Below are 12,990 nucleotides of genomic sequence, written 5' to 3' on the forward strand. Positions count from 1 at the left end.
CCCTAAAAGTCCCTCACCTGCCCCATATTCCCCCTTTTCCCCCTAATATCCCAGGACACCTGGGTTCTGTTGGAGTCTCCTCCCACCCCAGGTGTGGCCACTCGTCCCTCCCCACCCACTCCCCTATTTAATACCTCCCAGGAAAGGCAGAAGCCCCAAGCTGAGCCCATCTGGGCTGGAGGATCCTCCTCTCATCTCTGGTGAGTGCCCATGGTGCACACTGGGTGATGGTGGTGGTGACAACAAAGGCTGGGGGGCCTTGTGGCCCCCCGGTTAGGTAGGAAGCGGCTTGAGGGCTCCTCCAGTATCATCCATGGTTGCTGGCTGGGCCTCCTTACTGGGGCTGAGCTCCTCTGTGCGGTGTCTTGGATGGTGAGGGTCTTGTCCCCAGCTCTGGGATGATTCAAACAGTACAAACCCAAAAGAAAACAAAGCACAAAACACCCCAACCCTTTGGAAGTGTTGATTACAAAGCATATAGTGCTTAAGTTGCCTGATGTGAATGGTTACAATGTATTTGCACAAATGTACAGGTAAACAGGTTACCCTAAGTAAGAGATCATGTTTTTACAAAGTGCTGAAACCTGGTTCCCTGACTGGCCCTGTGTTTCATTTCAAACAATGAATCTGTGACATATAGGAGATCTTTAATGCTGACATAAAAATGGTATAATAATAATAAAAACCAGGTTGGAAGAGACCTTCAAGATCATCGTGTCCAACCCATCAACCAATCCAACCCACCTAAACAACTAAACCATGGCACCAAGCACCCCATCAAGTAATTTGCTCTTCAAATTTGTGCCCCCATTTCACACACACACATTCAGTTTTCCACATGGCGTTTTTCCGCCAGAGCATTGCAAATGGCAGTAGTGCACATGAACTGGCAGGCAGGGTATGAGTGCTCCTTCATGTATGCATCCAGGTGCCACTGAAAGTGCGTGCACTCAGGATTTTGTTCATGTATACTGTGTATCTTAGGATACAGACTTAGAGATGAGGCTTCATCCCCTTCTGAAGTTCATTTCCAGCTGTGTACTATTTATGTGCATGTAAAATATTTGCCATGCATTTTAAGCACTCTTTCTCTTTTTCTTTTTAATTTTCAGTCCTAATGCTCTTCCAGAAGAGCAGCCACATTCCAGCTCTCAGTGTGCCCCCCTCAGCTGTCTCTCTAAGCCGCCTCCTTACCCCTAACCTTCATATGCAACGTAAGAAAAAATGTAAACAGAGTGGAATTCAGGCAACAAAGGTTGGGGTTGTTCCCTGCAAGCGGGTAGACAATCCTGCCTTGTTGCTGCATTGACAAGTCTGGATTCATAGCCCCTGCTCTGTCAACTGAGGGAAGGTTCAGAAGAAGAATGCAAAGCACAGAGCCCAACCCATCAAGAAGACTTTTTATGGTTCCTCTGATTGTATTCAAACTTTGCTATCACAACTGAAGTGTAGTGAAATTTAACATCTGACAAAAATGTTCCTTCAAGTTGCTTGGCTTTACCTCTGAAATGATGAGAGACTCAAGCCAATGTTTTAAAGAGTATGTTACAAAAAAAATCCTCCCCTCACATCCTCTAAGTTCAGCCATAGGAACCTGTTCAAACTTGGGTTTTGTCATTAACGGTATGATATTTATTTCTTACTTTATTTGCACCAGAATTTTGTGTTTCTAAAATCTAGTCTTTTATTATTTTTTTGTTTGAGAGTTGTATTTAATTGATTTTATTAAAAAAACAAACAAACAAAGCAGAAGTAGATTAAGTGAAGAACAACTGTCTTAACATTGAAAAGAGGTTTGTTGCATTGGCCAGCATATGGCCAATTTTTTATTGCACAAAAATGCTGGCAATGGGGTGAATTGGAAGGTTAACAATGACTGCATATTTTGCTGCTGCACTGATGTTGTTTATGCACTTGGGGTTTTGTGTTTGGGGTTTTTTTTGTGTTGTTTTTTTTTTCTTAATTCCTATTATACTAGCTTTTGGTTTTGTTGTAGTTCTTCACTGAAAGACAGTTATTAAGCCTAAGAAGGAGATATGGAAAGGATGATGTACTGATTTGTTTTCAGTTGTTTGCTTGCATTGTAATGATATTTTTGCTTTCCAGACAAGTTAGATGAATTGGTGCTGTTTTTTGGGGTTATTTGTATTTAGTATCTGAGAAAGGTAATCTGAAACAAGTACAATGCTGTGTGCTAATTCAAAACATTCTTTCCTCCTGCTCCCATATTCAGGACACTAGCTCGAGGCCTTACTGTGAAAGGCTGGTATGAAGGGTGAATTCCTATGCGGTTCTGTGAAGCATTCTGTGATGAAAGAATTCATGCAGGCAGGGTTAATGGTGTGGATCAGTTAGTAAGACATTAGTGCATATTTTCCTTGCCAAAAATCAACAAACACAGAACCTTAGCTCATGTCAGTTTATGACAAATACTCAGGTGATCTACACTATACAGACTATTGCAACAGTGCACAGTGTTCCTAGTTAAAGATTCTTTCCTGTAAAAGCTGAGTAAGGTTTCTTTTTCCCCTTTTTAAAAATGTTCTCTTTTTTTCTTTCTTTCTTTTCTTAAAAAGTAGTGACTTTCAGAACAAAATCAAGGATAGAGGAATTTATTTTGCACAGTACCTGACAGCAAGGCAACTGGCTAAGTAGGTGGTCATGGTTCTATGGGCTTCCTCCCTGGTCATCTGCTAGAAAAACATCTGCAGTATTGCCTGCCTGCTGCCTTGTGGGTAACTAGCAGACTCCTTGCTTTGTCAGGTGGCCTTAATTTATTTAAAGAAAGGCTTAGCTATTTCCAAATCTTGATTCTTTCTGCAGCATATGTATGGCATATATAAGCAGGAAACACAGTATAGACTAAGGTATAGAGCAGCTAGGGGAGGGAAAAAAAGCTGCAGATGTGGCTGGAGTAGTTCTTTTGTATTCTGCCTGCATCTGAGGAAATGAAGTCACTTTTCTGTTAGTGACAGTACTTACCAAATGTTATGATACACAACTCATCAGCAAAGGAAAGAATCGGTGACCACTCAGTGTGCCTAACAAATCATTATTACCGTAGTACCAGTAACAAAGGTGCTGTAAATAGAAATACTCTGTGTCATCCACAATGTATGTCGTGTAACCTTGGCAAAGCAACTAAGTTAACAAAACATTCAGAGGTAGAGAGAATAGGAACAAACTGATATCCAATTCTGATCAGATCAAACAGGAAATACTCAGCATTATTTCAGCTTCAGTTTCCATGCGGTTTGCACGATTCTTCTTGTACGCATCTGCATCTCTATTCTGTGTCATACCTGATCTATGTGTTGCTGTGTCACAGGAAAGGCTAGTTCAGCTCTGTCATCATGTGTGACACTGAGATTAGCTGCTATTTTGAATTTGTTTTTTTAAAAACCCAACATTTTGTCTGAGGCAAATGCTGCCTTCGAAGAGCATCTCAGAATTCCTGGCCTTGTCAAGACTGGTACATGAATAGTGTACAGTGGCCGTGTTTGTGTCCAACAATGACAGCTACTGTATAGTCTTAAAAAGAAAAAGATTTTTTTGTTGGTTTTTTTTTGCACTTTGAACACAGTTACTTCAGGCTGCACTCAGAATAGTTTTTCCTATTTTCATATCCAAATCCAATGCATTTTCCCTGAATTTAACTTAAACAGAAATCCAGTGAAATAAATTTCCTTTCTATAGCTATGAATTTATTGAGGTAAAGATGTGTCAGAACAGTTGTTCAGAAACGTATTTGTTTCCAGGTGTGATTTGCAGAGCAGTTCTTTGAAACTGAAACTTGTCCTGGTGTGCCCATGTGGATTGAGAGTTACGGAATGGCATCCGATGGTATAGAAGTTGTGGCCCCATTTTATAGAAATCAATGGGTTTATTAAAGTTTTTATTCTCTTAGGCTTTAAATTCTTCATTTCTATATTTCCAATTTAACTTTTTTTTTAATATATGTAATAAAAGTGAAGTGTGGAAAATGTAAGAGAACCAGAAACAAACCAACTTAAATGTACAAATGGTTGCAGCTATTGCATTGTAAGTGATAAAATCATGTAGGTCCCTGGGACAACTTTTGTCAGTTAACTAGTACAAAATAAAATCTATATCTTGAACTTCAGATAGTAAACTCTTCTTTATTACGTAGTGATTGATTGCATACAACTTTGTGAGAGATTTTGTAGGAAATATTTACATGCAGACACAACCAGAAACAAAAGCCTGGGTTGTTTTTTGTTTTTTTTTTTAAGGGTTGCAAAGTATTATATTTTTCCCATTTAAAATTAATTTATGATCTGTTGATATATATTCTGATCTTTCAAGATTAAGAAAAAGGTGCTACATTTCTTTTGTAACAGATAAGCATGCACAGGAAGGCTGAAATGTGTTCTACACAGTAAAATCAATTCAAATCCCCACTCCGACTTTTGTATCTGAAATGCAGCTTTTGTCTTCTTCTTTGCCTCGAGGTTTCTCTGATTTGGAATAGCCTGTTCAGTTGTGGGGCCACATTGATTTGGAGATTATTTCTGGGTGTAGTGAAAATGTAGGAGAAAATATTCCTTGCTCAGTGTCATGATCCACTTCTGAAAAATCCAGTTTACAGGAAATGTGTAGTAAAAAAGAAAAGGAAAAAAAAAAAACCAAACCAAAACAACCCCCCCAACAAGAACCAACCAAACAAACCCCCCCAAAAAAAACAGAAAAAATTAAGTATAAGGGGGAAAAAGAGATAGATAAATTGTAAAATGCAATTGTATGGAAAACTTATTTGCTATCAGTCAGAAGATAAATGGAAGTTTTTCAGAAGGAGGAAACATTACCATTTTTCATGCCAATCATATAAAAGTTTCTGCCTCCCAGATGTGGGCAACAGTAATATTCTTTTCTGACTGTTTGATTGACAGGCTGGCATCTCTGTGCTTTCTTCATCCACATTTTTCGTAGGAAATTAATGTGATCATAGCTACACAGTTAGGTTCACAGAACAAAACTGTAACTGATGTTGCCAGTTTTAATGCCAAGATGACTCCCAGTTTATTCTTTACTTCAAAAAATAGTGAACTTGTTTAAGCCATTTGCCATATTGAAGTCTGAACGGAAAGATTATATTATGTAATATAACCTCACTTACAAAGTATGACCTCAACTATGAAGGCTGCTCACAACAGTTAATGTTGGAAATAACTAAGCTGCTAGTAAAATATGACCCAGCTCTTTTCATACTGGGAATGACACCCCTAATTCTGGGCCCTTGTTTGGATTCAGCATGTAATGCCAAAGTCAGTAGTTGTGCTACCAAATCCACTGTAGCTGAATTGGTCATCATCATAAGGTATAGATTACATCAGCCCTTCTGAGGTCTGTTCCTTTCTTTGTCAGAAGATGTTTATCCACTGAAATCACAGTTGGGGTTTTTCTTTTGTACTTAAGAAATCTTTGCTTGAGAGCGGCAGGCACTGATGTTTTACCTTTGCTATGGTAACCTCTTTAAAAATTCCAGTCCTCACTTTTCTTAATTTATTCTTTGCTGTGTGTGCAGTGAGTCTGAGAGAGAGACACTTTTTTAGCCATTAAGGGTTATTTTTAGTATAATTAAGCATCCCCTGGTAAAGAAACAAATACCATTTGCCTTTCACCTTCAAGAACAAATGCATCGAAATATGCAATATAAAATCCATGCATGAGATTCTTAACATTGTGCAGCTTTTCCATATCTGTAACTAAGCTAGAGAATTCTTATTTCTTGTATGATCTGTACATTCCTCTTGCTAGAGGAGTATCACAGAGAGTCTATATCTTTCGTTCAAAGGTGCACGGCTTAAATCCTTAATGGTTGTTTTAATCTGTTTCCTGTGGAGTTCTTGAAAATCCCCTTGGTGAAATCTAATGGCAACCAAGTGACAAACTGACAAAAGGTAAAGGAAAAATCCTGTATCCCATGGCTGGAGTGAATATGTGGGAGACTCTGGATGATATTGCCTTGTGTTTCAAAAATGTCTTTCTACGAAGCTGTGCATTTGTTTTGATTACCATGGTTTGCTGTAAAAGAAAGTGTGGAGAAGAGGGTATAGATTTTTTCCTCTTCATTAGTAAACTGGCTTTAAAAGGTTTTATTGACTATATGGTTACTGGATTTCAAGAATATTTTTGAAGTCTGTAAAGATAAGTGATGGATAAAAGTTTTAAGTAGACTAGCTTGCTAGCTCAGTTTTCATTTTAGCAGCCATGAGGAAGAAATAAGAGTAATCTAGCTTTTTCATTTCCCCTTCTGTTCACAGATATGACTATGTATGCTTTGCCAGTGGATAAATTAAGCCCATTTCATTATTTATTGTCCTACTGATTTTTCAGCCCTGTGGTTTGACTGTTAAAGGGTTAATCAACTTGATCCTTTGTAAACTACTAAAAAGAGAGCGAGAAAACTGATGTTTTGTGACTTTTTGTAATCTACTGAATGTTTCCATTTGCATGATGTTCTGTATCTAAAAAAGAAAAACCATACAAATTGCTGTGTTCCTTTCAAGAGAGTTTTAACATTGGTGGAGTTTGTGACAAACACAAAATTGTATAGTGTATGTTTACTGCTGTAATAACTCAGCTATTCCTATGTTGAATTGACATTATGTTGTCCTGCCTTCTTGGGGTTAAATGATAGAGTGTTTCTAGATGGTGAAGAATATCAAAGTATATATGTTCATTTGCTAAAGACTGAATATTGGAAACTTCTTGTTGCTACTTTATGCTAAAAGAAAAAAAAAACAAAAAAACAGTAAGTTAAATAATTCTTGTTTCCAGAAATGCATCTTTTGGTTTTTAAAATTCAAGTAATTCCCATGTTTACTTGTCCTTGTAGACAATCCTAGATTAATGCCTTGTGAGGGATTCATACAGTCTGTGCTTTTACATGTGTAATATGATCATGCAGTCAAATGGTTGGGGAAAACACTCTAGTGCTGAACAAAATAATTAAGGAAAAAAAATTAATATAGTGATTCTTACATCTTTATGTTCCAATTAAAATTACAGTGTAATGCATAACCGTTCCAGTGAATAAACTGGCCTTTTTTGTTCATTTAATGCCATGTTGTCTAGTCTATTTCTATTTACATCAGTTTACATCAGTTTGTTGGCTTGGTTTCTACTTTTACATTCATTTGGTTCTTAAAGATCCATAATGGTAAACTTAAAAGCCATTGGACAGGAAAGTAAGACGGTAAATCAACATTAAAGGAAAGGGGAATCGGAATTAAAGCAAAGATGCTTCCTCTGTTTTCTGAGATTGAGGAAGACACCAAAATACTGATTCCTCATTATGTGTTTCCAACAGATTTAGTAATCTCTGAAATCACAGAATCACCAAAGTTGGAAGAGACCTCAAAGATCAAGTCCAACCTGTCACCACAGACCTCATGGCTAAACCATGGCACTAAGCGCCATGTCCAATCTCCTCTTGAATGCCTCCAGGGACGGTGACTCCATCCACCTCCCTGGGCAGCCCATTACAATAGCCAACAACTCTCTCAGTGAAGAACTTTCTCCTCACCTCCAGCCTAAACTTCCCCTGGTGCAGCTTGAGACTGTGTCCTCTTGTTCTGGTGCTGGCTGCCTGCCAACTCCCTCCTGGCTACAACCACCCTTCAGGTAGTTGTAGACAGCAATAAGGCAGCAACATCTGCATAAAGTCTCAGTAAAAGAATGTTTTATAAGATGCAAATTTCCACCCTCAGGGGATGTGGTAGCAAAGAGCTGAAGTCAATATAAAATTGCCTTGGGAATGCTGTGTAGAGTACAGCATACCATACCTGCTTTTGAAGGTAAGAAACACCTTTTAGCCCTTCCAGAAAAGCCTTTCTCTGACAGAAAGGGGGTCAAAATCCAGGACCTAAGGAACAAATCTTAGGAGGAGCAGCAAAGGGAACTAGGTTTGTTTAGCTTGGAGAAAAAGTGGCTGAGGGGAGACCTTATTGCTGCCAACAACTAGCTGAAATGAGGCTGTAGCAAGGTGGATGTAATTCTCTTCTCCCAAGTGACAAACAATAGGACAAAAGGAAATGGCCTCAAGTTGTACTGGGGGAGGTTTAGGTCGGATATTAGGAAAAATTTCTTCACTGAAAGTGTGGTCAAGCACTGGAACAGGCTGCCCAGGGAAGTGGTGGAGTCACCATTCCAGAAGGAATTTAAAAGACATGTAGATGTGGTACTGAAGGACATGGTTTAGTGGTGGACTTGGCAGTGCTGGGCTAATGGCTGGCTGGCTAACTGATCTTAAGGGTCTTTTCCAGCCTAAATAATTCTATGAAAATCCTCCCCCAGCAGCCAGTTCGTCTGTGGTTGAGGATCTCAGACCTGGCAGGCAGGGGGCCAGTGCAGCTCTTCAGGAGAACCTTGCTGGTAGCAGGGTCTCTGAAGAGTAGCAAATGTCCAGCTTTTAGAAATGGGCCAGGAAGAGCCTGGATGAAAGATTGCTCCTCTAAGCCTGCTGTACTGTTTGACTCAATGAGAACTATTGTAGGGCTGTTTGGTTTTGGCTGGATGGTGATGTGCTTTGGATAGTAACAATAAGGGTTTGTACATGGTGACAGAAATGCAGTTCAAGAGCTGTCACTTGAGTTCTTCCCACTTCTCTCTTTTCTTACTTTTTCTTATCTGATAAAGGGAACTCTCCCACCTTATCTGTGTTCCTTGCAGAAGTACCTTTGGCAACAGTGTTGCTTTCATGGTCGGTCATTTTAGCAAAAGTTTGACTGTTCAGGATAGAATTTTCCTACACTAGATGCTCCCTCTCTTCAATTTAAATGAAAAGAGTTTCTGAGAATTAAGGAAAAAAAGAGAAAGAAAAAGGGAAATAGTGGAGAGCAGAGTTTTCTTCCTCAGCATATCTATTTTCATAGCAGTTTTGCAGAGGGTTGCCCCTTTTGTGAATGTTCTCATGGCAAAGTTGATGTAAGAAACCTCTAACCCACATTACTCCTTCCCTTTCCTCTGTGTTCTCCTTTCAGCTGGTCCTGGTCAGCTTTCTGAGAGGCAATGGTATGACTAAGGTCACTGAAAAAGTCTGGGTTGAAAAAACCTGTAACCTCCAAAATGTTATCTTTTGTTTTCAAATAAAATGTGTAATATTTCCCTTGAGAAGCACCATTACCCCTTGTTCTGGAGCAGGAGGTAATTTCTGATTAATGAACTGTGGGGTTTCCTACAGAAATATGCCAGGTCATAATGGAAAATATCCTGAAGCTAAAGTTTACCACCACTGCCATTGCAAGGCTTTGTTTCTGGATACCTCCCCTGATAAATCCTATAGTTACACTTGGAGGAATGCAGAGCGCTCTCAGTTATACCTAAAGGCACCAGGAGTCACAGTTTGACTCTTTTGGCACCAAGAAACACTGTCAGGTCACTAGCAACTCAGGTGGAGCACAAAAAATGGCGTCATGTTTTTTGAACAATGTTGAAAGCTAGATTTCATTAGAGGGCCTGACATCCACATCTTCTAGCAGCCTGTGATTTACAAACATAGACGATTTTACAGAGTGAACAGATTACAGGGGGAAATAGAGCTAAACCCAATAGCAATAATAATGTACATCCTGGGAAAAAAATATTTGGAATAAAGCCAGCTCCCATGTATTTGTGTATGCTAAAGGCACTGGCACAATGGCATTCCTCTCAGTGGAAGATTTGAGTGATTGCCTGAATGAAAGGAGAAAGACCTACCTTTGCACAAAAATAAGGCTCAATACAATAGTTGACAACTTAGCAGAAGCTTAATAACCCAGTAAAAAGATGCCTGTTGCAAGAATGATTCAATCTTGACTAGAGCAGTATATTAGAAAACACTCATCTCATTATTATTTATGAATTCTGCTATATCATATTGGAGGAATAATCTTCAGTGACTGGTTTCAAAGAAAAAAGATTGTTATACTAATACATGACTGAGAAAGTGTTATTTTTGAGAAAACATCTGAGAGGGCAAAAGAAACCCTTCCATTTCCCTTAACTGAAAAATATACAGTTAACCAGTTGTGTCCATTTAAATTAATCCATAGGTTTTCCTACCTGTTGAGGGTAAGAATACCAAAGTGGTTCTAGATGTGGTAGCCAGGTGCTCATAGTAAGGTGAGTTGATGACCTCTTTCAATGAAATTGGGTTTTGCCATCCAATGCTGTCATATTGATTAAGGTATTAAAACTGAGGCTATTAACTCAGATTAGGAATATAACAGAAAGCTGTATGAGTACAGAACTCCCGTGAAGATAAAATTCTGAATGCAGAGGATGTGGGCCAAATATTTTGTTCCTCCTCACAGAGATGGGAAAAGCCTCTGATTACAGGAGAAAAAGAGCAACTGTTTTTACATCACACAGTTCTGTTTGTACTCCCCTATGCAAGACAAAAAACCTTTGCTATAGTGATAAGAAACCTCTATTAGAGATAGACAGCCTCTGTAAACTCATATAGCTCAATTCTGATCCATTCAGGGCATCAATGTGGTGATACAGCTTTAGTGCTTCAAGATGAAACGGTGTCTGAGTTGTGCAGCTCTTTGTTGCTACTATCAGGAGCTAGACCAGGGAAATTACTTTAGAATCAGGTGGTGTTTGACCCATGTTATTCACACTTGGTTGGGAAACTTGTTTTGACATGAAGGAATGGATCTGCCATTCAGTTCCTTTGAATTTTGATTTAAATTGATCCCTGGGCCAGAGCAAGGTGCCACAGGCTTGTGGGCTCTACCTGCATGCTGCGTATTCACCTATACAGAGCAGATGACAGAACTGTGGGCATAACATGGAATATCTCATGCATTTTGAAGATGTGACTGATGAGTGCTTTCATAGCCAGCTTGTGTCTCAACTTCAGCCATGCAAAATGTAAAATTAGAATATATATAGATGCACTGCATATAAATAAGAACAATCTCAAAGTCCTACATTACTTAAAAAGGAAATGTCTCTGTGAAGCCACCACGGCTTTCAAAGGTTTTTGCTATCTAAGCTAAATGCAAAGTAGCTCTTTTTATCTTCATAACACTCTGTGCATATTAATTAATTCTCAAAACATCTTTGCAAAATGGGTACTGCTATCTCTCACGTACAGATAGACAAACTGAGACTATGTGATGGGAAAACATCAGCACTCAAAAAAGTGAGCCAAGTTTGTTTAGCTGTAACCTTTCATGCCCCTGTGTACACCCACCCTCCACACACTGGAATACCCAAATGGTTTTACATGTGGTAGCCAGGTGCTCATAGTAAGGTGGGTTATTTAGTCCATGTGGTACCTTTCCTCCTTCCAGAACCTGCACTGCTCAAACACTTCAGCTGCTTCAGAGCTCATTGCCTGTTTCTACAGTGCTTGGTCTTAACAGATCCCTGCTATAAATAGATGAGGTTTACATCCACTTTCTGGTTTTAATTTCCTTAGACCTATGCCCTCCTTATGGCTGTCTGCCAAGCTTGTAAACCAAAAAGGCAATTTGACTCACTAGGCCCAAGATTAAAGCATTGCCTAAACATGGGAAAACATTTCTTCAACCAACAATGTTAGCTCAGTATAGTACAGATGTTCTTTTGCTGTTACGAGACCTTGGATTTCCTTCTAAGTGGCTACATCTCTTTAAAGACTGTGTTCAAAGTCATTAATATAAATCTGCAACTGAGCCTGTGCTGAGATTCTGGAGTTCCTGAAGTTTCAGACACCTGGTCTATGCAGTCATGCTTTGTGCTATTTATGCCTGAATATAAATGCATAGCATATTTCAGTATGGTAAAGTTAAAGCCATTTCCAGTGCATAAAGCCTTGGATGAATACTATAAGGCTTGCTTGAAGTACTGAATTCCAAAATTAGACAATGACAGTTCTCTAGAGGTAGAAAGGAAGTTTTAAAATGTATAAATATGAATGGAATGCTGTTTTTGAGAATCAGGATACAAGAGTAAGTTTGAGTGGAACGGGAGCAGCATTTATGTCCTTTTCACAGCCTGTGCTCCAATTAAGCACATTTCAGCCCAGAATGATCCAAGGGAGTCTGTGGAATGTGGAACAGAATGAAGGAAAACAAGGGTGGATGAAGCTAACTTAGAAGAGTCTGCAAATGCTGCAAAAGCTTTGAAGTCTCTCTGTTTTAAAGTCACTATAAATTATGGAGAAGCATGCTGAAGCTCCTGTGCATGTACCATATGCCTCATTAGAAGCAATCAAATAACTGACAGCTTGGGTTTTTTACAGTAAGGAAAAGTGTATATTGCAGTATTAAAACTGATATATTCTCTTGCAGAGCTGGAAGTAGCAATGATACCTTTCTTTTCATGCTGTGTTTTATCAGCCAATTGCTCTCCAGGTGCTGATTTGTTAAGGAGAGAACTACAACATTTTGCTTTACTGTTTAGGTAAGCATTCATAAAGGCAATGGTTACTATTTAATGTATGCAGCACCATAGCTGGAGAATAGCTCAGAGCAGCCACCAGCTCTTTCTACACAAGGAAGTCATCTTTTCCGCAGGAGTCACTACCAACTCTCCCATCACCTAGGCAGAAAAGGGACAAGCTGGAAGGCCCAAAAGGGATGGTGGCTAGGATCTGGCTGCTGTCACCATTCGTGGATTAACACAGCCCACTGCCAGCTCCCCAGCGCCCCTAGGAAAAGCAATTCCAGGATCTCACTGGCATGTATTTCCCTGTCAGACCACAGGGAACTTGTGGACCATCTAAGGAGCAGATTTGCTTGATTTAAACAATTTCCAACAGTGAATTTAACTTTGCTTCTGGATGTGGGGTACACTTAAAAGAGTTGTCGCTCTTGTCCTAGGGATCAGACCCTACAAAAATATCCCAAATGAGGAGCTAAGACCATGGCTTTCAAACTTTTTCATCATAGCTGTTGCCTTTCACTGAAGAAGGAAAGAAGAAACAGAAGAGTAGAACATTTCCTCGAGTGTAGCTTACTTTGTCTCTTTGCTAACATGACCATATAGAAGTTA

General features: G+C 39.3%; 1 protein-coding gene across 6 annotated transcripts in view; it reads left to right on the plus strand.

Moving 5' to 3' along the window:
• The window catches only part of BICD1 (BICD cargo adaptor 1), a 159,526-nt gene extending 152,443 nt beyond the window's left edge, over positions 1 to 7,083 (plus strand). For 2 of the 6 annotated variants that reach the window (XM_068142144.1, XM_068142138.1), the window contains one exon: positions 1,113 to 1,294. In XM_068142144.1, the coding sequence (XP_067998245.1) occupies positions 1,113 to 1,200 (88 nt within the window). In that variant the 3' untranslated portion in view covers positions 1,201 to 1,294. Of the gene's footprint in view, positions 1 to 1,112 lie in introns of all 6 variants that reach the window. The other 4 variants (XM_068142146.1, XM_068142139.1, XM_068142137.1 and 1 more) reach the window with 3 other exon arrangements.
• The last annotated feature ends 5,907 nt before the right edge of the window (positions 7,084 to 12,990 follow it).

Source organism: Melanerpes formicivorus, unplaced genomic scaffold (assembly GCF_026170545.1).
Source record: "Melanerpes formicivorus ecotype bairdi unplaced genomic scaffold, bMelFor1.0.p_v2 SCAF_8, whole genome shotgun sequence".
Taxonomy (NCBI): domain Eukaryota; kingdom Metazoa; phylum Chordata; class Aves; order Piciformes; family Picidae; genus Melanerpes; species Melanerpes formicivorus.